Here is a 25,923-nt window from a genome sequence, read left to right as displayed (position 1 = left end):
TTGCTTTGCAGCAGCCCAGGACTCCCTACTTAAACTCACTGGCTGCCAGCCTGTTCTTGCACAGTGCATAAAAGCACAGAGAAATGAAGAGCTAGAGGTTAGTTTTTCCTCCACGGGAATGGAAATAAAGGAGGATGACCCTCTCCCCCCCCCCTATTTTTTACTAGTAAAAGTGAGAGACTGGTCAAGTTGCTGGTTGCCCAGTATCCCTTTCTAACTAAAATTATTAACCCAGAGTGGAATAAAAAGGAAAAAAGAGAAATCACGAGAAGACAAGCAGAAAGAAAAAAAAATCTGACAAGATCAGTCCTTCTACATGGAATACTGATCTGGAAAGATGTGTGTGTGCGCAAATGTGCAATGCAAATGCTTGCTATCTCCCTGTCATTTAACACTGTGTTAACAGTCTTAATCAGAAAAGAAACCAGATGAAATTCCTCCTGGTGTTCCTTGACTCAGTATCTTTGGAGGACTTCTTTAGTCATAGTGGTAACCTTGGCACCTAAGCAAAACACATCAACAGCAGGCCACTGAATAGGCATGAATCAGCTCCACATGCCTGGAACCTCCTGACTCTTCCTTAATAATTGCTTTTGCCCCTCCTCCTTGATTTTCACTCTAATCTGCATAACATGAACTTTTGCAGCAGCCAATAACTCAGAAGTTGCAGGACACTCCTCCCTCATCATATTCATTTGTGCATGCTTTCATAGATGTTGCCAGGTCAACCTTTGCTTGCATTGTATGTAGAAACACACAGAAAAGGATGGTGATTGGTGATGATGATGCTGGAGCTGATGGCACCATGCTGTCTACTGCTTCTCTCCTCAGTGCAAAGCAAACCTTTGATCCCTATGAGCCACTCAATGCCAATACCCCATTGCCCAGGAAGTGTTGGGAAAAATGCACTCATGCGTGTCACACACATTCTCTTCCTGCCAACAGAATTAACACTAAGTGTTCAGTCTCTACCCTGTGGAGCCAATTGGTTGCATCTGCAGACAGGAAAATAAGATGCTGGCAGATGGCTCCTAGCTGCCTAGCCTGCCTGCACGGCAAGTACTGAAATGAAACACACAAATTTTTCAGTGGGGGTGAATCATTATAGCCTTGTTTCCCAGATTTAGTTCAGCATTCCAGAAGCTACTTCAATGAGCCGAACCACCAAGTTCTTTGTGTAATTCCAGCTCATTTTCCCATTACAATCACTTCCTTAAATTATCCCTTATTCCCTTATTCCCTTAAGCATCCTGTTAGGCTCATGGTCATAGTAGCTACAGGGTGATTTTAAAAGGATCATTTAACCATAATAAAGTTGATTCTTGGAAAAATCCACTTGGGGAAGTGTTGGGTGGGCTGAGCAGGTTGGATGACTTAACTGCAGAACACAATAACCAAGTGGTGGGAGGTATTACCAGGTTCTGTTGATATTTTAAGAATTGTCTTATTCTAGAAAGAAACTCTTGTTCTTTAAAAGGAAGTGCCAGACATTTTAAAAGTCTGTTAAATAAATGAGGAAACAAGTAAGTAAATACAAAGAATCCATAGGTGATATGATGTATCTACTGAAGCTATTTTCACTGAAGCCCTGAGTACACAAAGGGAACCCTTCTCTGCAAATTACAGGGAAAAAAACATATATTGCCTGAAGGTCAAATTGTTAAACACTTAGAGGCAGCGGAAGAGGAACAGAGGCCAGTAGAAGCAGCAATATAATGTTCTTGAATCTGAACATTTTATAAATGCTCCCTCCAAAATTCCAAAAAACAAATCACAAACTAAATACTAACATTACCTTTACAATTCAGCTTTAATCCGATATTGAAGGAAATGTTCTAATTCATATCTCTCTAAAGCACTGATAGCTTTATTTGGTATTAAAGACTGATTTCTACAAAATCTTTCAGTACGAACATGCTGATCATACAAAACACATGTGGGCTAGGAATGAATTAGGATCCTGAAACCTATTATAAGAGTCATTCAAGATACTGATGCTGTGTAGAATACTCAGCCTTCAAGGTAATTCTGCCATTCTTAGGTAAATAGGTTCTGGCAGCTGGCTGGCCTCAGTGCTGAATAGCACAGCTGCAGGAGTTTGCTTTATATAGCATTTGGCTTCAGACCTGGTTTTCTTCCATGTATATCAGGCACGGAGCATAGCTGGAGGCAGGTGATAAAATTTATTCACTGCTACTCTGCTTCAAAATCCAGGCAGCTTTTAAAGATGGCACAGAACATGCTAGTCAGACAAAGTGCCAAAAAAGAAGAAATTGTGATCATATTGAGTTTCTTCAGAATGTATGGACACCTGGAGCCCATACATGGTCTGGCAAATGTATGAAAGAAAGATTGCCCTTAAGTAACACATATATCTTATACTTGGTTTAAATAGCTACTGATTCTGTTCATAAATGAAATATAAAATGGTGACATTTGCTAAGGTTCCAGCAGGAAAATAAATCACACATAATTATATAATTTTCCTATCTGTCACGTTCATTTTTGCATTTGGCGGAGAAAATGACTGTATTAAATAAAGTCAAATATGCATCTCCATTAATCTTGGAGTTAATTTCTACTGCTTCCCTGGGAGGTAAACTGGCCCAAGCCTGTGAATGATTTTAGTACAGGCACATAAAAAAGTATCAAGATATATCATTAATAATAACAGCAGCTGTCTGGCTCTGAATGAGATCCATCAGTTTATCTCATTACAATAATTCAATATAGGAGAATCCAACTCCAAGTTACTAGGGGAAATAGATTAAGTAATGGGCCCTGAGTTCCACCTTTTGGTCCTAAACACAATTGGCTTTATAAAGGGATTCAGAATTGACCAAGGCACTATGACAAGGGCTGAAGAAGAAAAATAAAACTGTGGGTTTGACTTAGAAGGTGATTTTTTAAAAAAAACCTGGGAATGTAATAGATACACAGTGAGAGACAGCTGATATGAATCCAGGTGCACTTCTAGAGCATACATCACCATCTGTACAGTACTCAGGGCCTGCTGAACTGACTGAATGAAGTTTTTAACATGCATACTTATTTGGAACCACTAGTTGCTATGCAGGGCTAGCTGCATACAACTAGAACTGGATTAGGATGTGGAAGCTAGAATTACATCCAACTGATTCCAAAGGAACTGTAGAATATGGGTGTATTTATTTATTTAAAACATTAATTAGCTGCTTTTCCTCCAAAGGTGCTCAAGGAGGCTTACAATATAAAGTAAAAGGCACAAGGCATTTTTTCTTCAAGTATTTAGCAACATGCTAAGCAGTAACAAGAAATATGTTTTCTACACACATTCAATCCTAATGTTTATATGCAATAGATTTATTCACAGATGTGCTCCAGCCTACTGCTTGGAACACCAGACTAGAATATTCACAAACAGATTTACTCACAGGATAATTCCAAGGGATTTTTATGTGCAAGAGGACTTATGTGAAAAAGCAAATTTAGCTAAATTTGCCAGTTTGGTATAGTGGTTAAGAGTGCGGGACTCTAATCTGGAGAGCTGGGTTTGATTCCCCACTCCTCCACTTGAAGCCAGCTGGGTGACCTTGGCTTAGTCACAGCTCTCTGGAGCTCTCTCAGCCCCACCCACCTCACAGGGTGTTTTGTTGTGGGGATAACAACAACATACTTTGTAAACTGCTCTGAGTGGGTGTTAAGTCATCCTGAAGGGCAGTATATAAATCAAATGTTGTTATTGTTGTTGTAAATGCTTGAAACATCAGGCTTTAGAGTTAGGATTGCCAACTGCCTGGGGAAAAATGTCCAATAACTTTAATAGAAGTAGAAAGGAATGTTCTTTCAATTTATCATAGAAAGCTTCATCTTCCCATTTAATAACAATAACAACATTCAGTTTATATACTGCCCTTCAGGACAACTTAACACCCACTTAGAGTGGTTAAGAGAGTGTGTTATTATCCTCACGACAATCCCCCTGTGAGGTGGGTGGGGCTAAGAGAGGTCTGAGAAGCTGTGACTGACCCAAGGTCACCCAGCCGGCTTCAAGCGGAGTGGGGAATCAAACCTGGCTCTCCAGATTAGAGTCCTTCCACTCCTAACCATTACTCCAAATTGGCTCTCACACATGAAGCTTCTATTAAAGGAACAGGACATTTCCCCCAGGCCTGTTGGCAACCCTATTTACAACAGAAGTTCTTCAATTCGGATCTCAAACAACATATGCTATAAGCTGCTGCTTTCTATGGAAGATTGGAGTGATCATGCTTAAGCAGATTTATTTGCAAAGAGAAAGCAAAGGTGATGTTGTTTCTGGCCACTCCTATCCAGACATAGCAAGGAACAAGTAAACAGTAGGCAAATCCAGTCGTTAATAGAGACAAGCACGAACCGTAAAGAAACCGAACCATGTGGTTTGTGGTTCGTCAAATTTCACGAACCACAAACTTTCACAAACCTGCCCCTGGTTCATGAAAATGTCACATCCAGGTCAGAAAATCATCACTTCTGGGCCAGCAGAAGGTCACTTCTGGGCCAGCAGAAGTTCACTTCTGGGTCAGAAGAAGGTCTGCAGGAAGTCCATCCTCTGTTGCCTACTGATTGATTGGCACCAGGCTGTCTGCAGTGATGAACCAAAAAACAAGCCAAACGAACCAGCCACAAGTTCATGGCAGTTCATCAGAAATGGGATCTGATGACTGCTGGTTCGTGAACCACGAACAGCCCTGTTTTGTGCTTAATTTTGATTCGTATTTCGGTTCGTGCCCATCTCTAGTCTTTAATCAAGTAAAACTATGCCAGTTGATGTACTGAAGTATATATATGGAAAAGTAGTTTCAGTTTTGCTAGATTTACTAGAAATGCTGTCAGATATTACAAAATTAACCCAGAACTCCCTGCTCAATCACAGAATAAGAAACCTGGGATCACCTAAGGATCTATGGAAATATTACATGAAACAAGCGTTCATAACCACTGGAGAGACCAAATCAATATTAAATTGTAATTATATTTACCTGTTTTTCCTGTACCTTCACGTTGTGGCAGCTTCTCATTTAAAGAACCTAAGGTTGAGGTAGAAGGAAGAAGTTAATAAGAAAACAAAGTTATCAGAATTATGCTCAAGATCCAAATTGATGAACAGTAAAAGAGATGTGACGTCCCCCACCATCTGACTGGGCGGTGCCTGGTGGGTCCGTTGCTGCTGGGCCGGTTCCTCCGGGGGTACGGCAGGTCCGAAGGGGCGGAGTCCCTCCAAGGCCATGCAGGCGCCCCGCGGGCAGGCTAGGGGTCCAGGCTCCCTTGGATTGGCCTCAGATGGCCTGAGGCTGTTGGGCAGACGCAACGGCCTGTCAGCACAACACTCAGCCTCAGGGAGCAGTCCTTGCACCAGGACCAGCCTCCCTGCTTCCTCCTCCTTGGTCAGGGAGCCTGGGACCCCTTTTATTCCCTCCCTCTAAGAAAAGCCCCACCCCATTCCACAATTGCCAGCTCCCCAGGTGAGCCCTATTACCTGGGCCAATGCTGGCCCTATCACCTGGCCCCACCCCCTCCTGGGCTGGGAGCCTTGCACCTCCTTGCACCTGGAGGGCATCCAGCCTCTCACCCCCTTACACCCTATTGGGCCTGCCCTGCCGGCCGGTCCGACTGATGGGCCGGCTGGCCTATTGGTGGCCAGCGTTCTCGCCAGCCTCTGTCCCTCCCCCTGTAGTGGCCGTGGGCCTCTGCCGGGCCTGGTGGGTGGCCGTGGCGCGGCCCCACATTGGTGCTGCTGCCACGGCCAGGCCTGCGCCGCCTGGTCTGCCTGCGGCCACTCTGCCAGCGGGTCGTTCCGCAGCGGCTCCTCTTCCCTGCTGCGGCGCCTGGGCCTGCACTGCGGCTCGGTGGCCTTTGCCGCCGTGGCTGTAATGGCCGGGCTCCTCGGTGGCGCAGCTTGGGCCGTGCTTTCTCCCTCGTCGTGGAGGCCGCTCTGCAGCCATCCTTCACCCCCAGGTGAGTCAGGGGGGGTTCGTGGGTATGGGGGAGGCCAGGGGCGAGGGCAGGGAGGCCCGTCCCTGGACACGAGATAAATAACTACCGTGGCAAGCTTATTTACTATAGTCAGACTGAGAAGGGGGAACAACTATCACCTGCACATGTCTTTTACCATCTACAGTGCTGAGCACCTGATTATGCAACTTTTGAGGGGAAATACTACCTGACAACAATGCGTACATCAACTTTTCCAACAGCAATTTAACACCTGTTTCTAAATTTCCATTCCATCTCTCCAAGGGTTCAGTGGCTCTGGAATCTCTTTCAGTTGCCTAAATGTTGATATCTAGACTCAGAAAGCAGTAAAAATGTCGGTGTTGTATCTGGTATTCTTCAGTAGACAGTGTGTGTGTGTGGGGGGGACATTTATCTTTATTCTGTCAGAGAAGTTTTTTTGATTTACTTTGTACCTCTCCAGTTGTCAAGTGTTCTTACAATACTAGATGATGTGGGGTAGAGCTGCCTGGGAAAATCTGTGAACTTTAGTGCCATTCACTGAGGCTGGGGTGTACATATTCGGTATTGGTATTGGCAGAAACCCTTCTTTAAAAATAATGTGGAACAATTACAATATTGTTATAAAGCCTCATTCATCCAAATAGTCTGGTAATAAAAATAACAAAATCATGCTTATAATAACAGTGTGCTTTGTCACTGTTCTAGACAAATTAGTGCCCCAGTCAGAGTGGTGAACAAGATCAGTGTTATTGTTGCCCCCCACAATACAGCTGGGGAGCTGGGGCTAAGAGGAGTAGCTTTCCTAAGACTGCCTGCCAAACTCTCTTTTGCTCTAGCAAAGTTTTTTTTTTTTGTCAATTTTCCCCTCGCACTGCAGACCTCTGCTAGAACTCCACTTAGGTCTTGAGAGTCTACCAACTCACAGATCCAGAGGAGTTAGCTGTGTTAGTCTGTAGTAGCAAAATCAAAAAGAGTCCAGTAGCACCTTTAAGACTAACCAATTTTATTGTAGCATAAGCTTATGCTACAATAAAATTGGTTAGTCTTAAAGGTGCTACTGGACTCTTTTTGATTTTACCAACTCACAGGATCAAGAGATCTTGGATCACAGCCATGGGAAAAGGGAAGTGGTGTATTTCTGTTGCATGGGTGCTGCTTAGGATGTGGTTAAGATTAGAGATGGGCACAAACCAAAATATGAACCAAAGTGGTTCATATTTCAAGTGATTCACAAACCAGTGGTTTGTCAGAGCATGTTTCTGACATGTTTCTGACAAATCACAACAAATTCCTATGATTTTTAGAGCGGCTCATTTGGTTCATTTTTTGGTTCATCACTGCAGACAGCCTGGCACCAATCAATCTATTCCTTAGGTAACAGGTGGATGGACTTCTGCAGACCTTCTGTAGCACTGGGAACACCAATGTCAGCCCTTCAAAGCTTGATAGGCAGCTCCAGCTGCCAACCAGAGAGCTCCCATTCTGCTCTATGAGAGAAGAAGGATATATAAGCTCTCACATGAGTGGTTTAAGTTTCCAGCAGGTAGTTAGACAGGGAGGAACTTCTGTTGGATTCTCAGTCACAGACTGAGGTATTTGAAGCTTGTGATTGAGATTCTGATGCTTCAGGGCTCTGAAGCACCTGCTTCTGTGCCACTGCCAGGGTCAAGGGCCATACCTAGTGGGTTCCTCAGCTGAGGACTTTTATCTAGAGTGCCTGCCCGGCAGGGCTCTGACCCCACCCCAGTGGGCCACTGCCAGGCTCAGGGGCCAAGCCTAGTGGGTTCCTGTGAAGACTCAAAGAACACGTATATTTATTAATGGTGTGGGAAATGGATTTAATGAAAGAGATTTTATGTACCTTTATGTACCTTCTATTACTGTTATGCACTTTTACTACCCTCCCACGGAACCCAGAGAAATATTCTCCGCTTGAAATCAACAAGGTTGCCAGAAGTGACAGCAGGGCGCCTTGACTAACTGTTACATGGACCAAAGGAATGGGCATGAATGAGAAGCCTATGAAAGAGATGTGTGGGAAAGGAAGGAAGATGTTCCTTTCAGAGATAGAACCAAGGACAGATAAGATAAGAAATGGGAATCGGGTAATGTTGTAATTGTTCTGTTGACCTAAGTTGTTTCTTCCAATAAGAATACCCTTAGACACTTGTATCATGAGAGGTGGTCACCCACTTGAGCCAATGGGTGCCACTGTATTTTCTGAGCCAATAGAATAACAAATATTATAATTAACCAAAATATATTAATTGCTTTGTACTGCTATTGTAGCTTTGATGAGCATTAGGCACGAGGGGACCTTTCACTCTTTGTGTACCCATCGTTCTTCCATTGTTTAATAAACAGTTATAGATTGCTTCATCTGCAGGACTCTGCGTCTGTCTCTTATTATGATTGGCTAAAGGGACATTCAGGACAGCAGTCGTGTCCAAAAACCTGGGGATTCGTCCTCAGCTGCTACCCCCCCGATGGGGTTGTCGGCAGAACATTACTATTTAGAGCACCTGTCCCAAATGGGAAGGAGTCTGGGTGGGTCAGGGCTCTGGACCACCCCATGTCCTTGTCAGGTGAGAATGCACCCCCCCACAAGGAGAATTTTAACCTCCTTGGGGACCACCCCCTGATTCTTTAGCTCCATTCCATGTTTTCATTGCAACTTTTTGGTGCTGGAATGTATTTCAATGGAGCCAATGCAAGTCAATTGGCATTCAATGCTCCCATTATAACTAATGGAACTTTCCTGGAGGCACCTGCTTTGGGGGTCTATAACTCGGACATCTGAAATCCAATCTTTGCCAAACTTGGAGGGTGGCTGGAGGAGAGCCTGCTGAAAACTCCCTGTGAGTTTGGAATCTCTTACTATCAAGGGGGGCATTCTACAGCCTCTGACTCTCAAGGGTGATGCTCTATGAACCAAATGAACCTGTTCGCAAACTGGGCAAGTTCGTGAAAGTTCGTGGTTCGTGAAACGCGATGAACCACAAACCACCACTAACTGCCACTTTCCCAGTTCATGCCCATCTCTAGTTAAGATCCATCTCATATCCTTGAATGACTTTAGTGAACTAACAGGTAAGGAGGCTGAGTTCACTGAGTTCAATGAGACCCATTTTTAGGGTAAAGTCAAGCGTGACAAGTGCTGGAGGACTAGAACATATGGAATTACTGCGGAAGATGGGCTAGGGACGCTGTGAATTTTTCAGCAGCTAAACACACCATGTTAGGCACAATCAAATTATGAGCTGAACACAACTCAAGCTGAACAATGCAAGCACAGGTACCTAACAGGATTGTTCGAATGATCTGATTGGGGTATCATCTGGGAGTCAGCTTAAGATCCCCTACCGCAACTAGTGCCAAACAACACAAACACATTGCAGATATCTGAACAGCCTGTAAATTAATCAGAAGCCTGATCTGAACTGGTGAACTGGTCATGAACTGAACCAGCAGGTGTTTGAGATCCTTTAGATGGACAAGCCAGATATAGCTAATTTATTTGCCAGGCCATTTACACAGGACAAGAGAAAGATTTAAAGAAGGACTGAGTTTTACTCTCATTTCATCTCATACAGCATTAATAACATGGGTGGACATCTTTAAACTGATTAAACAAAATTAAGGGATTTAAAAAACAAACCTGAATCATGTCCCAAATAAATGCAGGAAATACAAGGGGCGGGGAAATAGACCTGTGTGTACCCACATAGATTTGGGCTGGCAAACAGTATATAAAATCATCATATTAAATTCCCACTTGTAAAAGGGAGTGTAATTTCAGAAAATAATACAATAATAAATGCTGTTAAAATCCTGAGCAAATGACTTCAAAAGAATTTAGCTCCACAGTTTGTGCCTGTTCCAGAGCTCAGGGCTCAGCTTGCTTTCACGTTAAAACTTGCTGCAAGGCTGCCATGTTTTCTTTTAACTCCAAAGTTCAAAGTTTTCCATAATTCAAAGCTGAGAGTTTAACTTTGGCTGCATTGTGGCCACATGAAGATCCAAGGGTGGGTCAAGAAAATGAACACTCTACTGGAAACTCATTATCCATATTTAGCACATGTTGCTGATTTGTTAAAAATTTAGCATGTTCTTGTCTTCAGAAAAAAAACCCTTCAAATTTGGAAACTGAGTTACAGCGGAAAGGAGATGCTATGGGGAAACTCATTTACACACAGTCCTAATGGAGGAGAAAATGGACTTCTACCATAAGGCAAACTCTTTGAGGAACAATATTCCTGCTTATTACAGATATCAAAACAGTTATATTATTATATGGTCATCAACAAGTTATGGATCAATACCAAATGGTTTAAAACTTCTTGGTTTTGTATGAGCTGCAATTTTCATCCTTGGACATAAGTGCCAATAAGCAGTTATTGGTTAATAATTTTGTGAAACCCGTGGATTCTTTTAGTCAGATTTTTTAGAGTTGCCATCCAGTACACTGAAGGCAGAACAGGTCATTTTTGAATTTCCACTAAGGCTTGTGGATCTGAGCTCCAAGACATGAATGTCTTTCATATTATTGTTATCTTTTTCCTGAATAAACATTAAAGACAGGCACTTGATTTGTACAGTTTACGTATATTGTCATTTCCTGATCATTTGTGCATTATAAAATGATGTGCTTCTTGGTATTTTTATAAATTCTTCTTGTCACCAAGGCCTTTGATCTAAGCTCTGGGGACTGTTGTACCATTGCACTGGGCACTGGGAGGAGTCCATTTGCAAAGAATCAGCAGAAGGTGGATGCTTGCCACCTCCTCTTCTCAGATGCCGGTTTATTCGCAGAACGGGGGGGAAAGCAGCTGAAGGAGGAATGGGGGGGGGAGTGGTGGGAAACGTTCCGAAATCCAGCTTTGCTGCATAACATGTAATTCAGGCCTTATTAATCTCAGCTCTGATTCATGCACACCCATGACTGCTATTTCTCAGTGGATGGGATACCACACTGCTGCAATAATCCTGGAGCCAGGAATGATGTCAGTTATAGGAATGATATGGCTCCCAGAAGCAGCAATTATTCCACAGAACTGCATATGAAGAGGAACTATTGAGAGAAGCTTCTTTAGTCAAACATAATGCATTGTTATACAAGCAATGAATGCAGTATTCTCAAAGCACTGTGCAATTAGTAGCAAACAACCACACTATTGCAAATTGGCACATATAAAAGTATGGTCATCCAACAACCTGGAATCATCCAGGATATTTCTATACTGTGGCAAACTACCCCTCTGCCAGGCATTTGTTGCCCTCTTACTTCAGAATCGCAGCACTAAAGGTGTCCTGTCAAACCACTGCCACTGATTCCATCAGTATGAGCAACACAGATGTAGTGAATGGTCTCCAATCTACTTTTTTGCTTTGGGGAAGAGAATAGGAAATGTCTCTCTCTTTTCTCTAATTTACAGGAGACGCAAATGTGTATAATTTCCATGCAGTTGTGATTCCTGATGCTTAGTGGTATCTCCTGTTATACACAAATAATGATAGATCAAGATGGGTAGCCGTGTTAGTCTGTCCATAGCAGTAGAAAAGAGCTAGAGTCCAGTAGCACCTATAAGACTAACAAAATTTGTGATAGGGTATGAGATTTTGTTAGCCACAGCTTACTTCTTCAGATACAGCTAGAATGTTAGTCCATCTGTTCTTATATCTTGGAGAGTGAAGTGATTACAGATAGCCAGTGAATGACAATGGCAGGCGTGATTGGATAGGGTGAGGTATACAGAGGGTAGTTTGTCTTGCTCTCTCTTCCTTTCTCTTATTCACATTCAAATGTACTTAGAAGTATGGGATGCAACTTTACAGGCTCACATTCAGCTGAAATTTTTAAACTAATTGGCAAGTATCACTCATCCTTTCACGGAAATCAGGTTTTCTTTTCAAGTGCAGTCCTGCTGTTGGACATGTATGAATATATCACACTGATCTCATGTTATTTGAATTTTTTTACAAAAGATGTATCAAATAAGAATCTTGTAAATACTGTCAATAGAAAAATTGGGGTTTTTTTAAAAGAACTGCATAAATGAGTTATGACTTAAGGTTCATCCAAATCTAAAATTTGTAGCTACATTCAAGTCATAGAAAACTATATGGGATCTAAAGGTCAAAGTAGACATGCAGGTTTTTAAAGAATTGGGTTTGGGTTCTCCAGATCAGCTCAAGTTTCCTGCAGCCACACAGCAACTGTGGGGAATGGCTGTTAAAAAATAAAGGGAGAGCCTAAACTGTCTCAGAATGCCACTGCTGGGGAAGCAAGAGCTCCTGTCTCCCCACCCACAAGCTGTTTCCTTGTGTCAAAATAGCCCAAAGGGAGTTTCCCCCATTTTTCCTACTCCACATACATAGAAAACCCCATGTGAAACAGTAAAAACAGAGACCCCTCCCCACTTACTATTTTGCAAAACAGCTTGAGGGGGAAGAGAGGAGCCCTTCACCACCACCACCATCACCACCCTGTGGTGACATTCTGAGGGTGTTTGGGCTCTTTTTTAATTTTTTTACAGCCATTCCCCACAGCTGCTGTGTGGCTGCAGAAAACCTGAGTTGGGTCTCAGGAACCCAGACACAACTCTTTAAAAACCTGCATGTCTAGCTTGACCCTAAGAGGAAAAAAGATCATTCAATTCACAGTGAGGCTTAACAGCCAATACTGGCAGAGAAGAGTGGCTTTTTTTGAAATGCAGTCTATGATTCCAGCATCTTAAATTCTGTATGAAAAAAACATATATAGAAAGAGTTATCATGAATTGACAATATATGTTTTACCTGGGCAACGTGGAGTTTTATGTGCTACGGCTGTACCACTGATTGGACGGCCATTTGGGGTAACACACCAACAATACCCAGTATAAACATGGCACTGAACCTATAAGAAAACAAAAGCAAGCATATAAAACCAAGATTGCATATTTTAGTATCTCAGATTCTTCGGAAATGTTTATCCTAAGTAAGCATCTACAAATACAGAATCTTCTTATAATCTTTCAATATATAGTCCCCAAGCCCCATGGCGCAGAGTGGTAAGCTGCAGTACTGCAGCCCAAGCTCTGTTCACGACCTGAGTTCGATCCTGGGAGAAGCCGCGTTCAGGTAGCCAGCTCAAGGTTGACTCAGCCTTCCATCCTTCCAAGGTTGGTAAAATGAGTACCCAGTTTCCTGGGGGTAAAGTGTAGATGACTGGGGAAGGCAATGGCAAACCACCCCGTAAAAAGTCTGCCAAGAAAACGTCATGATGCAACATCCCCCCATGGGTTAGTAATGACTCAGTGCTTGCATAGGGGGACTACCTTTACCATTATATAATCCCCAGACATTTGTCACAATTAGTGTTTATTGGTTTCCTTTTATTCTGATTCAATTGGATTAATTAAATGGAATGCAACCTAGAACACAGGAGCAAGGGGAAAATGCTAGACTTTGTCCAGAGCCTGCGATAATCAGGGATAAGGTCAGAGGAAAGAACTGAACCTGGTATCCAGACACAATGCACAACACAATCAGCCTGAATTTATAGACATGCCAAAGAAAGAATCAAAATTTTCAGTCAACCTGGCTGTAAGTGCCATCATCATTGCATTCTGGAATAAACACTTGCTGGAACTCCTTGCGAGCTTGTTCCTGAGTGTACTTCCTCTCTGCCACACATCTTGAAACATCTAAAGAAAGCAAAAACAGATAATGTATTACAGCTTGTGTGAAATATAACTTAGACTGTCTTGGAACAGAACAAGGCACAAATGATGTTGAGTATACAGGGTGTCTCTATACCATATTTTGCTAGGCCATCTATCTCTTGCTGGAAGGATGAAACTACGCTTTCAGTTAGGGAACTGAGGTAAAAAACGCAAAGAAAATTCTGGTGAGACTAATTTCCTGATCTCCACATGTTAAGCTTTGCACAAAAATTAGGAATTCTAACTCCCTCTTTCCTATTAAGTCAACCACATTTTACGCAATCAGCCAACTCAAAACTTGAAGGAGTTTCCACAGTGGCCTGTAAGGTAACTCAATAGGCTTATCAATGTTGAGGTGGGACCTGAAGCCCTCCTGGAATTACAACTGATCTCAAGACTACAGAAATCAGTTGCCCTGGAGAAAATGAGTGATTTGGAAGGTAGAGTCTATGGCATTATACGCAGCTGAGGTCCTCTCCAAGCCCTTTCCAGGTTTCACCCCAAAATCTCCACGCATTTCCCATTTAGCAACCCTATAGTACAGAGAACTGCTATCGGGTGGGGGGGGGAGGAATAAGAAAATCTAGTGCTCCTAAAAGCTATCTCTGGATTGCAATCCAAGGTGTATCTGCTTACACAATGGCAGGTTGCAGGGTGTGGTTGAAAAGCATGTGAAGTAGAAACCTTGCTGAAGCTAAAGATGTCTAGGTCTGGTCAATGCCTGGATAGAAGAGCACCTAGGAACAGTACATACGCTGCCTTGGATTCCAGTGGGAAGAAAGGAAAGATCAAAAGGTCTAAATAAACAAACTTTATCAGTTAATATTTAAGGGTCTTTCTACATATTACTTCTTTTACTAGTTCTCCACAGAGCCAGGCTGTGCTCCACACAGACATATCTCAGCTCTGAGGATTGGCTTCTATAAAAAAACAGAAATGGGCTTGAAAAGTTTCCACTCAGGGAGGGAGAGCTCCTGCCTTTCTCCCTCAACCCTTGCAAAAGCAATGCAGGGGAGGGAGTGTTTTCCCATTTCTGCTGCTGCACATGCAAACAATACCTCTACATGGAGCAGCAGAAATGGGGAAATGTCTCCCCTCTGCACTGTTTTTGCACAAGGGCAAAAAGCTTGACAGGAGCTCTCCCTCCCTCAGCAGCAGCTTTCTGAGCCATCTGCACTATTTTTCTAGAAGCCAATCCCTGGAGCTGACATGTGTCTGCACAGAGCACTAGTTGACTCTGTAGAGAACTCATAAAAGAAGTAACGTGTAGAGCGACTCTCTGTGAAAGAAAGGCCAAAACTGCCTTGCTACAGTGGGAGGCTCCACCTCTCTTCTGATATGTCTAGAGATGCACTTGCCAGTTCAGCTCACATCATGCTGGCCAGTTGCTAGCAGAGAGTCAATTGTTCAGCTCAATTTTTTTTAAAGTATGGAGATAGACATTCACCAACAGAGGAAGAAGTACTATTAAGTAGACATGGGCACGAACAGAAAAAAAACCCCACGAACATGGTGTTCATTGTTCTTTGCCATCCACAAACAACGAATAACGAACATTGACGAACATGACCTATTCATGAACATGTTCATTGTTCGTTGTTCATGGGGGCCAGCAGGCTCTCCTCCAGCCATCAAGATCCCTACCACACCACTCCCAGAAATCCTACCTGATCAGGCAGCAGGAAATGTACCAATAATAAAAAATAGCTTGGCCCCAGAGCCCGGCAGCAGCCCTGGAATCTGAAGGGGTAAATCCCTACCACACCACTCCCAAAAACCTTACCTGAACAGGCATCAGGAAAGGTACCAGTAATGAATAATAGTTGGTCCAGAGCCTGGCAACAGCCCTGGAACTTGAAGAGGTAGATCCCTATCCCACCACACACAAAGAAAATTCAAGCTCCAATGCACTCTCCCTGTCTGTCTCTCAAAATGCCAACAGCGACTTTCTCTACCTCACTGTCTGCAAAACCAGAGCTGGGAGCCCCCCTCCTACCTGCTCTTTGCTTCCTTGTAACAAGTTTGGAGCTCCACACTTGAAAGGAAGACCTCCCTATCAAGCTAAATTGGGCTTAGATTGGGGTTTCCAGGGCAACAGCAGGAGTTCAGACAGAGTTCAGGCAGTCCCTGCCTCCGGTTGCCAAGGGAATTGATTGCAGGTGCCAGATGGTCTAGCGTGACAAACAGCAACGAACAGCAACAAACAAGGCTTGCAACAACCACCTGTTTGTTTAGAATGGGGCCTCATGAACAGCTTGTTCACGAACAGCTGATTGGGCTGTTCGTGGCTTTTTAAAGTTCATATTGCTGTTCATGCCTATCTCTACTATTAAGTCACCAATTATAGCACTTTTTCAAAGCAGGCACCCCTCCCTCCGCCACTGCCTCCCATTTTAAAAGAGTGTAGGCAACCATTGTGTTTGAATTTAGACTTACCACTTAGGTGTCTCACTGTGCTTCTGCTCCTTGTGATAATGAGTCTGTTTACCCCTCTATTTATTGATGTCAGTGGAAGCATGCCTCTGTATTTTTTTTTCATTTCAAACTGTTTAGCACTATTACACTTTGTCACCAGGATTATTGCAGAAGCAGTGCTATAGTAGTAGCAGTAATAGTAGAAATAGTTCTATGGTGTACCAAACAGCAATTTCTAAACAAACAAACAAAATAAACAAATACTGCGCCAGAATGGCAAGAACCAAAAAGGAAACGGTAGAATAAGCAGCTACTGTGCAGGCTTAAAGATACTTGACAAAAACTTTGACAAGGACCATTAAGGGGATCCATTCAGGAGCTCAACTAGCATCTGTGTGATGGAACTGAGCAAAGTACATTCACCTAGCAATCTGGTTCATGTCAAAGTTCCCTGAACATTTCCCTTTCCTCAACAGCTGGTGACATGGTAAAGTCCTGTAAAAGCTCATAGGATATGGATGCAAGCTAAGCTGAACATATTACATTACAGAATTCGACATTTTTGGCAGGAAGACCTGGTTTCTCAAAATGTTTGATGTGAACACTATATTAGAAACTTAGTACTCTAGAGCACAACTCAGAATTCATATTGATACATATTACTGATTTCAGCAGAAATGTGCAAAAAAAATTGGCTGTCGAAGCCTTTGTTTGGCATAACACTGTCTGGATAAAGAATTTCTATTATTTATGAATCAAAAGGAATATATTAGCAGCATGTTAGGTTATTCTATATGAGCATATTCTTAAATTCACACCATAGTCTCTTGCTCTAGCCAGGCTATGCTTTGTCAAACTTTTCTTTAAAAAAATACAATGATTTAAACCAGCTTTCATACCATATGCCTTATCCTAAGCTTATAAGATTGCTTATACATTACTTACTAACATGTGGTTTTAATGTAGTGAGTGTTTTAACTGAAAATAAATCTCTCCTTTGGTGGATTTCTATCTTCATTTTTACTACAGCATGTGGTTTGAATGTCAAAAGGAAAAGCGATCTAAATTCCAGGACATAAGGGCTACAGTCCTCTCCACACACTTGCTTAGGAGCAAGTCCCATTGAGATGAATGGGGTCTACTAATAGAATATGTGAGGGATTGGATCCAAAATCTCTACTACAATGCTGAGAGAATTATAAATCATTTTGTATATAGGAACTATTGTAGAAGGATGCCAGAGAGATGAATTCTTATAGATTTTTCCTGACTGAAGTATTCTTTTTTGCAGTTTATCCACAATTCAGAGAGTTTATAGAGAGGAACATGACATCTGCAGTTCAAGGCTGAAAATTTCTGGAATTTATTCAAGCATGGAAAACACTTAGCAGCATAAACTGAAATGCTTCTTTCTACCCTGTGGTAAAGATTATTAAAATGCTTTCTTTTTTCATTTAAACCATTGGTTTTGAAAACAATGTTCTGGAAAGCCATTACTACTGCCTATCAATAAGGGTGTGGTGTTCCCCTCTCAGTTGCCACTCAATAGCAATGGCCAAGTACTGTCTCCCTATTTTCCTCAAAAGCCACATCTCCCACTACAGTGGGAAAATTAAAGATAAACTAGTTCTCTGGGTTGTCATCCTGGTAACCATATTTGCTATATACAGATACATAGGAATTCTGGGTAGGTTCCACAGTGCAGTTTCAGTTTACATGGCACAATAGCTGGCACAAGTAAACAAAATGGTCCGCAGTGGTCCACAATTCAACAAAATTTAAGAATCACTGGTTTAATGCATCAAAGTGTATGATATGGGCAAGACAGAGACACTATAAAGGGAGGGGTGAGAAAAATGAAATTGACAGGATAGAAACAATCTATGCTCCAGATTCAATGGCCAAAGGCCATGCTCATGAAGCACTAAGCCATGCTTCATGAGATCAGCATGGGTATCTTGCAGATCTCAGATGCAAAGAATACTAAGGAAAAAGAACATGCACAAGTATTCTAATTGTACTGCCTATAATTTAATACTTTGTTGTCTTGCTTTAATTCTTTTTAAAGAATAATTCATAGGGATGCTCAAACACCTGGCAGTTTAACTCATTTCCTATGGTAAATGGTAATCAGGTAGCCAATTAATTGACAGGCCATTCATTTGTTCACAATTTGTTCATGTGTATTCACAGGAACAGGCTACATGCAGCCATTAGAAGCTGGCTGCCAGCTGATGAGGGATCAGCTGGGAGTTGGCTTCTGATCTCCTGCTGGGGAAGTTTTACTCTGTACCCAGCAAAGTACTGGGGGTGGGGGTGGGGGTGGGGAGGAACATTCTCAGCTGGAAGTTAGGGTCTTCCTTTTGCAAGCTTGGCTGATTCCCAGACTTGTGAGAGTCAGCAAATCTAGGGGGTGGGTTGATCCAAAGCCCAGTTGACTTCACATCACTTCTTGCCACCTGAGCTGTCAGCTTGGGCTGCAGAGAAAAAGAGAAAAACCAACACATTCCCATCTTCCTTTTGCAATGCAGAGATCAAAAGTGTTGCTTGTTTTCCCACCAGGGATGCCAACCCCCAGCTCCCAGTTCCAGATGTCATTCTGAGTGTTAGCTGGACAAAAAAAATGTTTAAAAATGGCTGTCAGACCAATGGCATGATGTTACATCCAGGGAAAATGCAGAACCAATGTCAGTCCTCATTAAGAATTGCTGGAGACACTAAGGTTTGCCGTAGAGTTTCCAGAAATTCCATCACTTCTGTTTTTTCCTTGGAAATAACATCACACCATTGCCAACAGTCACCTCCCCTTGTCCCCATCCCCACCCCAGTCTCCGATAGGGTTGCTGGGTCTCCTTACCCTCCCAGTAGGAGGAGGGGGACCTAACACTCACCTTTTTGTTGATCCTTGAGACTGGATCAGAAGCATATGCACCGACTCCTTGGACTTATGTTATCATGCTGCCCTAAGAGCATGCCCAGTAGTCTTGTTCTTCTGCCTTTACCCCCAGATGGCCAGGTGAGTGGTGGTGGTGGAGGCTGGGAATAAGGGATCCCCTGCCCCTACCAAGGGACCTAGGATCCCTAGTCTCCTGATGGTTGCCAGGACCAGCCTGGCACCGTAGTCCCCACTCACCTCAGAGAGAGAGAAGAAAAATGAGCTCCCTATTTTAAAATGCAGAGATTAATATCATTGCACCTGTTCCTACCAAGCTTGAGATGGGAGGAAGTGAGGCCTTTCCACTCTCTCTTTTGCAATGCAGAGATCCAAAGCATTGTTTCTTGGATGGGAGAAAAGATTTCCCTTTTGCAACTTCTCTGTGTAGTTATTTTGCTGAGGAGGCAGGAGCTGATTTCCCCCATGAAAACATTGACAAGCCATGACAGAATAGTGGAAGAGCTTTTAAATAGGAGAACAAACAATAGCAGGAATGAGATAGTAGCTCCAGAAAAAATGCATTCTACTCCATGAAACCCTATTGAGGCTTGCGGAATCTGGAAGTCCAGTATAAACAGAGATAATTAATATGGCTAAGCATTTCACTGGGATGCCTTGGTACATAAAGTCTATATACTTTATATATGCTTACTTGGAAGTAATTTACATTGTATTCAACAAGGGTTAATGCTGGGTAAGTGTTCACAGAATACCACCTTACATTCTGCAGCAATCTTTAGTATTTGATTTTGCACAGTGTAGGGTCTCCAATATTTCAGCATAAAGGCAGAATATTGAAAAGATATGAAATATGACTGGTGATGGGCACAGTAGTTTCATTACATCTTCAACAATAGCCTCATAAGGAAGATCACTAATAATTATATGTTTTAAAAGAGAAATGGAGGGTGAAGAGACAATGTTTAGTCCATATCTCATATATTTGGGATGACACCTCAGACTTCCAGATGTTCATGTGCTGACGGATTCACATATAAAAACTAGATGATATTCAGCAGCCATCTTAAAGAACAGTATTTGCAAACATGCGCACACCTAAAAGGTGTTAACTGAGGATGGCAAGCAGCTGATAATTTCTGGATTCTTTTTAACTACTATGCTCTGGATTGGAACAAAGAATCAATTATCATAGCTGGAGCTGCTGGCATCCAAACAGAGCTTAGCTCTGTTTAATTCCCATTTGCAATCAGCAATTTAGATATTTACCAAAGCTTTGTGCTAAAGTAAGGAATCTTCACTTTTTTTGGCACCAGCATAAATCCTGGGAGCCTTGCCTGCTTTTGATTCTGTTGAAAAATCACAACTCAGTGACTGCCCTGAAGAGCCTGCTGTGTGACATGAGGACAATTTATCAGTAGGAGTTGGTCAGAACAATTCTGAACACAATCTAATCCTACAAAGGATTTAATAAGTACCTTGGCCTTCTTTATATACTTACCAGACTGATGGAGAAGGCAGCATGTATGATATTTCTGGGCACAATTCAAACCTAGCCTTTCAAAACTCTAAATAGCATTGAGCCAAAGTAGTTGAAGGACCTCTTCTGTCCTGTGAATCTGTCCATCAACTGAAGTTGTCACTGAAGGTCCTTCTCTGGACACTCCAGCCTTCAAAAGTTAGATGGGTATCTTCATCAGATAGTGATTTTCTGTAGCTGCACTCTACTTAAGGAATCCCTTCCAAGAGATGTTAACCTGGCACCATCTTCATTATGTGTCAGTCAGAGCCAAGCTACAAGTGACACCTGACACAGGTTGGACACTTGTCAACTTACCTCAAGTTATGATGGGAAAAATAAAATAAAGGAATTTGGAGATTTGGCTGGATTTTATGTGAACAAAAAGAAGTTGAAGATATTGTGTAAGAATATGATGAAGCAAAAACAGCAAGAATTAATGGAGACAACAGACTGCGAGGTAACTAACAAAGTAAAATATTTAGGAATTGAGCTGACTGCGAAAAATATAGATTTATTTAAAAATAATTACGAGAAACTGTGGCAACAAATAGAAAGAGACTTGATAAAATGGAATAAATTAAATTTGTCATGGTTGGGAAAAATAGCAGCAGTAAAGATGAATGTGTTACCGACTTCCGGTTTGGGATTCATGGAGGTCTAACGCAGCTCCATTTGCGGAGCTGACCGGACTGCCGTTTTAAGCGGCCGGCGGGGTGAAAATAGCCCGCGGCCGACTGCTCTCAGGCGGAGAGCAGGCAAAGAACGCTCAAGACCCTAGGGTGAGTTAGATCTCGGACGAGGGGGGGCTCTGCGTAAGGGGTCCCCTCCCGATCCTTGAGGTCCCACCTTGCGACGGGTCGGCTACAATCTCTGCGGCAGTTTTGGGGCCAATTCGGCTGGCATAAGACCTACATACCCAAGCTTCGATTGGGGGAAGAAGTGGAAAGGTGAACTTGAAATCGAAACAGCGATTACAACCCGAGGAAAGTGAAGGGAAGGTAAAGATCACTATCTTCTGATACGGGACAGATTGATAAAAACAGAGAGGAAAAAAAGTAGACTTTTAAACTGCAACAGACTAGCGAAAAGGAGGGGAAGCTTTGGCAGGAGTTGTATTTGAAAAGAGACTAAGTTTAAAGAAGTTATTAAAGAAATCGGACTATTGTTTTGAATACCTGTGGCTTTGGAGCTGTGAGAAAAAGACACCATCGCGAGATCTGCTGTGGGAAGACGGGAGACAGGAAGTGCGTAACAACAATAGAGCGGCTGGAGAGAAGCGGCCCTTGTTGGAGGGCAGGAAGAAGGGAATCACCATCTTTGAGAGGGGAAGGGTCGTGGCCTCAGCGGAAAAGGAAGTAGGCCATATTGGATTATAAAATCATAGAGAGACCATAGAGAAAAGACGCCCGACATTTTGGACCCTTTAAAATTAATTTATGCAAGAAGACCGGGACATTTGAAATAAAAAAGGTACTAAATTTAACGCCACGGAGCTAAGGAAGAGAGCGGACTCGTGGGAGCGAGCCAAAGCAAGCCCCACGATGTCGAAGAAAGAGTGGCAATCGGCAATAGAAAATCTGGATAAAAAACTTTTGGAGGTGATTAAAGAATTTAAAGACATGAAATTGGAGCTGATCAAAGAGGTTAAACAGACAGTAAAATCGGAGCTGTCAGAAGTAAAATCGGAGCTGTCAGAAGTGAAGAAAGGTATGGAAACAATACAAAGTGAACTACAAAGGACGCAGCAGAGAGTTAAAACAGTAGAAGGAGCGATGGAGAACTTAGCAGATACGCAACAAACAGAGATGAGGCTGATGAGGGGAAGGATGGCGGTTGCGGAAAGTAGACATATGGAGAAGCAGCTGAGATTTCGCGGCCTGCCGGAAATGGAAGGAAAGACAGCGCAAGAGCAGATGACGGAGGTGTTAGCTGAATACCTGGGGAAGGAGGAGGAGGAAGTTGTGGCTATCCTAGATGTGGCATATCGTGTGAACTCGAGAATTGCAACCCAGAGGAAAGTACCAAGAGATGTGATTGTACAATTTACAAGAAACATGAAAGAGAAGATTGTGACTAAACAGTTTCAAGATCCATTGGAGATCGATGGCAAGATAATCATTATAATGAAGGAACTACCCAGATCAGTGTTACTAGATCGGAAAAAATATAAAGCGCTAATCCAGATGTTGAAGGACATGAAAATCAGGTACAGATGGGAGCTCCCAGAGGGTTTGTCCTTCGAATTTGGAGGTGCCAAAAAGCGTATCAGATCTGAGCGGGAGATGGAGCGATTTATAAGGGACAACGAAAAAGACTTACCAACAAGATTATGAATATGGAGTGTAAAGTATTATCTTGGAATGTAAATGGACTAAATTCACCGAATAAGAGAAAAAATATTTTTCACTGGCTACTAAAACAAAAATGTGATATTGTTTGTTTGCAAGAGACTAATATTCGAAAACAGGATGTAAAATATTTAAAACTGGGAAAATTGGGCAAGGACTTTGTAGCGGCCTCAAGTAAGAAAAAAAGAGGAGTGGTGTTGTATGTGAATGAGGAGCTACAACCAAAATTTATAATGAAAGATGTGGAAGCCAGATTTGTAGCAGTGGAATGTACTTGGAACCTAAAGAGAGTGTTGGTAGTCGGAATTTACGCACCTAACGGTGCAAAAGAGTGCTTCTTTGAGGATTTGAGGAAGCATTTAGACGATCTTTCATATGATCAGATAATTCTTGCTGGAGACTTCAATGGAGTGACAGACTTGGAACTGGATAAAAAGACTACAATGGCACAAAAGAAAAGAGGACTATTACCAAAGCTCTTTTTTGAGCTGATTCAACAAGAGACTCTTGAAGATGTATGGAGGAGAGAATATCCTAAAAGCAGACAGTTTACTTTTTATTCTGCAAGGCACTCCACATTATCAAGAATTGACATGATCTGGGCCTCAAAAGACTTGGCGTTATGGACTAAAGATGTAGAAATAATGCCGATGGTAGGCTCAGATCATAACCCAATTATGTGGAAATTAGGGAAAAGGAGAAAAAGGAAAGCATGGAGAATAAATGAGGACTTGCTACAGGAAAAAGAGAATATGGAAATATTGAGAAGAGAGACAAAGTTTTTCATACAATACAACGTGAATAAAGAAGTACCAACTGATAAAGTTTGGGATGCTTACAAGGCGGTTATAAGGGGCATACTAATGGACTTAAATGGCAGAGCAAGAAAGAAGAAAGAGGAGAAGAGACAAGAGATTGAGGAGAAAATAAAAGCTAAGGAAATACAGTTAAAAAAGAGACCAGGGAAAAAGAAATTATACCAGGAAATTAAAATATTGCAAGAACAGCTAACAGCAATGAGCAATAAAGAATTGGAGTGGAATCTCAAAAGGCTGAATCAGAAAGCGTTTGAGGGTGCAAATAAACCTGGGAAGTACCTGGCATGGCAACTGAAGAAGAGAAGGGAAAAGAAAACAATAAATAAAATTTGTGAAGATGACAAAACGTATTTGGAACAGACTACCATTAGTAGAGCCTTTTATAAATTCTACGCTAAACTGTACAACAAGAAAGAAGTAAATAAAGACTCAATAGCGTCATATCTGGAGAAAATGACGCTACTAGAAATCTCGGACGCTTGGAGAAATAAATTGAATAGTGAAGTAACGGATGAGGAAATAAGTAAGGCAATACAATCTGCAAATCTAGGAAAGGCGCCAGGGCCAGATGGACTTACAGCTAAATTTTATAAGACGATGGCCAATGAGCTGGCACCATTCCTAAAGGAGGTGATCAATGGAGTTCTAAGGGATCAAAGGATTCCAGACACTTGGTCTGAAGCGAACATATCATTGATCCCAAAAGAGGGCCAAGATTTGACTAATGTGAAAAATTACAGACCTATATCGTTACTTAACAATGACTATAAAATTTTTGCGAAGATACTGGCGGAGAGACTGAAGGGGTGGCTTTCGGAAGTTATAGAGGAGGAGCAAGCAGGCTTTTTGCCAGACAGACAAATGAGAGACAATTTAAGGACAGTGATTGATGCTATTGAATATTATGATAAGCGTTGTGATAAAGAGGTTGGTTTCTTCTTTGTTGACGCTGAAAAGGCATTTGACAATTTAAACTGGGACTTTATGTTTGCCACTATGGAAAAGCTACAATTAGGAGAAAGATTCATCAGAGCAATTAAGGAAATCTACAGAGACCAGACTGCAGCAATTGTGGTGAACGATGAATTGACTAAGAAACTGATTATAAGTAAAGGAACAAGACAAGGTTGCCCGTTGTCTCCACTGTTGTTCATTTTAGTATTGGAGATCCTGATGATACAAATACGACAAGACGAGGAAATTCGAGGAATAAAAATAAAGGACTATTCATACAAGGTCAGAGCATTCGCGGACGATATAATGTTAATCGTAGAGGACCCATTGGAGAACATGCCAAAAGTGATAGATAAGATCAAGGAGTTTGGAGACTTGGCAGGTTTCTATATCAACAAAAAGAAGTCAAAGATACTATGCAAAAATATGACTAAGCAGAAACAACAACTGCTAATGGAAACAACGGACTGTGAAGTAACAAGTAAGGTGAAATATTTGGGAATTGAACTGACTGCAAAGAATATAGATTTATTCAAGAATAATTATGAAAAACTATGGACTCAGATTGAGAGAGACTTGATTAAATGGAATAGGCTCAATCTGTCATGGTTGGGTAGGATTGCAGCAGTTAAAATGAATGTGTTACCAAGAGTGATGTTTTTGCTACAGACAATACCAATCATCAGAGACTCTAAACAATTTGAAAAATGGCAGAGGAAAATATCAGATTTTGTATGGGCAGGCAAGAAGCCTCGAGTGAAAATGAAAGTTTTACAAGATGCAAAGGAAAGAGGCGGAATGCAACTGCCCAACCTGAGACTTTACCATGATGCAATCTGCCTAGTTTGGCTGAAAGAGTGGATGATATTAAAGAACAAGAAACTATTAGCCCTAGAGGGATACAAAAAAATATTTGGATGGCACGCATACCTATGGCATGACAAAGTAAAGGTCAACTCGATGTTCCTGCACCATTTTGTACGGAGAAGTCTATACACAACCTGGAAGAAGTACAGAATTTATCTACAAGAAGGAACTCCTTGGTGGGTGGTTCCATATGAGGTGATAGACCCGAGAGCCGTTGATAATGAACGACAATGTTTAACATACAAAGAAATAACTAAAGTAGAAGCATCTAAACTTAGAATAAAGACGCAAGAGGAACTATCACCTAATTACGATTGGTTCCAGTATAGACAGATCAGAGATTTGTATAACTCGGACTCTGTAAAAGGAGGTATACGAATAGAGAATTCGGAACTAGAGCAGACCCTTCTTAAAGAGGACAAGA

The 25,923-nt window shown here is 42.0% G+C and overlaps 1 protein-coding gene across 2 annotated transcripts in view; it reads right to left on the bottom strand.

Moving 5' to 3' along the window:
- Positions 1 to 25,923, bottom strand: part of SMOC2 (SPARC related modular calcium binding 2) — a 234,841-nt gene that overhangs the window by 106,590 nt on the left and 102,328 nt on the right. For both annotated transcript variants that reach the window (XM_054971059.1, XM_054971135.1), the window contains exons 3-5: positions 13,558 to 13,664; positions 12,775 to 12,874; positions 5,001 to 5,048 (exon numbers count right to left, since the gene is read on the bottom strand). In XM_054971059.1, the coding sequence (XP_054827034.1) occupies positions 5,001 to 5,048; positions 12,775 to 12,874; positions 13,558 to 13,664 (255 nt within the window). The remainder of the gene's footprint in view (positions 1 to 5,000; positions 5,049 to 12,774; positions 12,875 to 13,557; positions 13,665 to 25,923) is intronic.

The sequence above is a fragment of the Eublepharis macularius genome, chromosome 1 (genome assembly GCF_028583425.1).
Source record: "Eublepharis macularius isolate TG4126 chromosome 1, MPM_Emac_v1.0, whole genome shotgun sequence".
In the NCBI taxonomy this organism is placed as follows: domain Eukaryota; kingdom Metazoa; phylum Chordata; class Lepidosauria; order Squamata; family Eublepharidae; genus Eublepharis; species Eublepharis macularius.
This window is presented reverse-complemented; position numbering and strand designations above follow the sequence as displayed.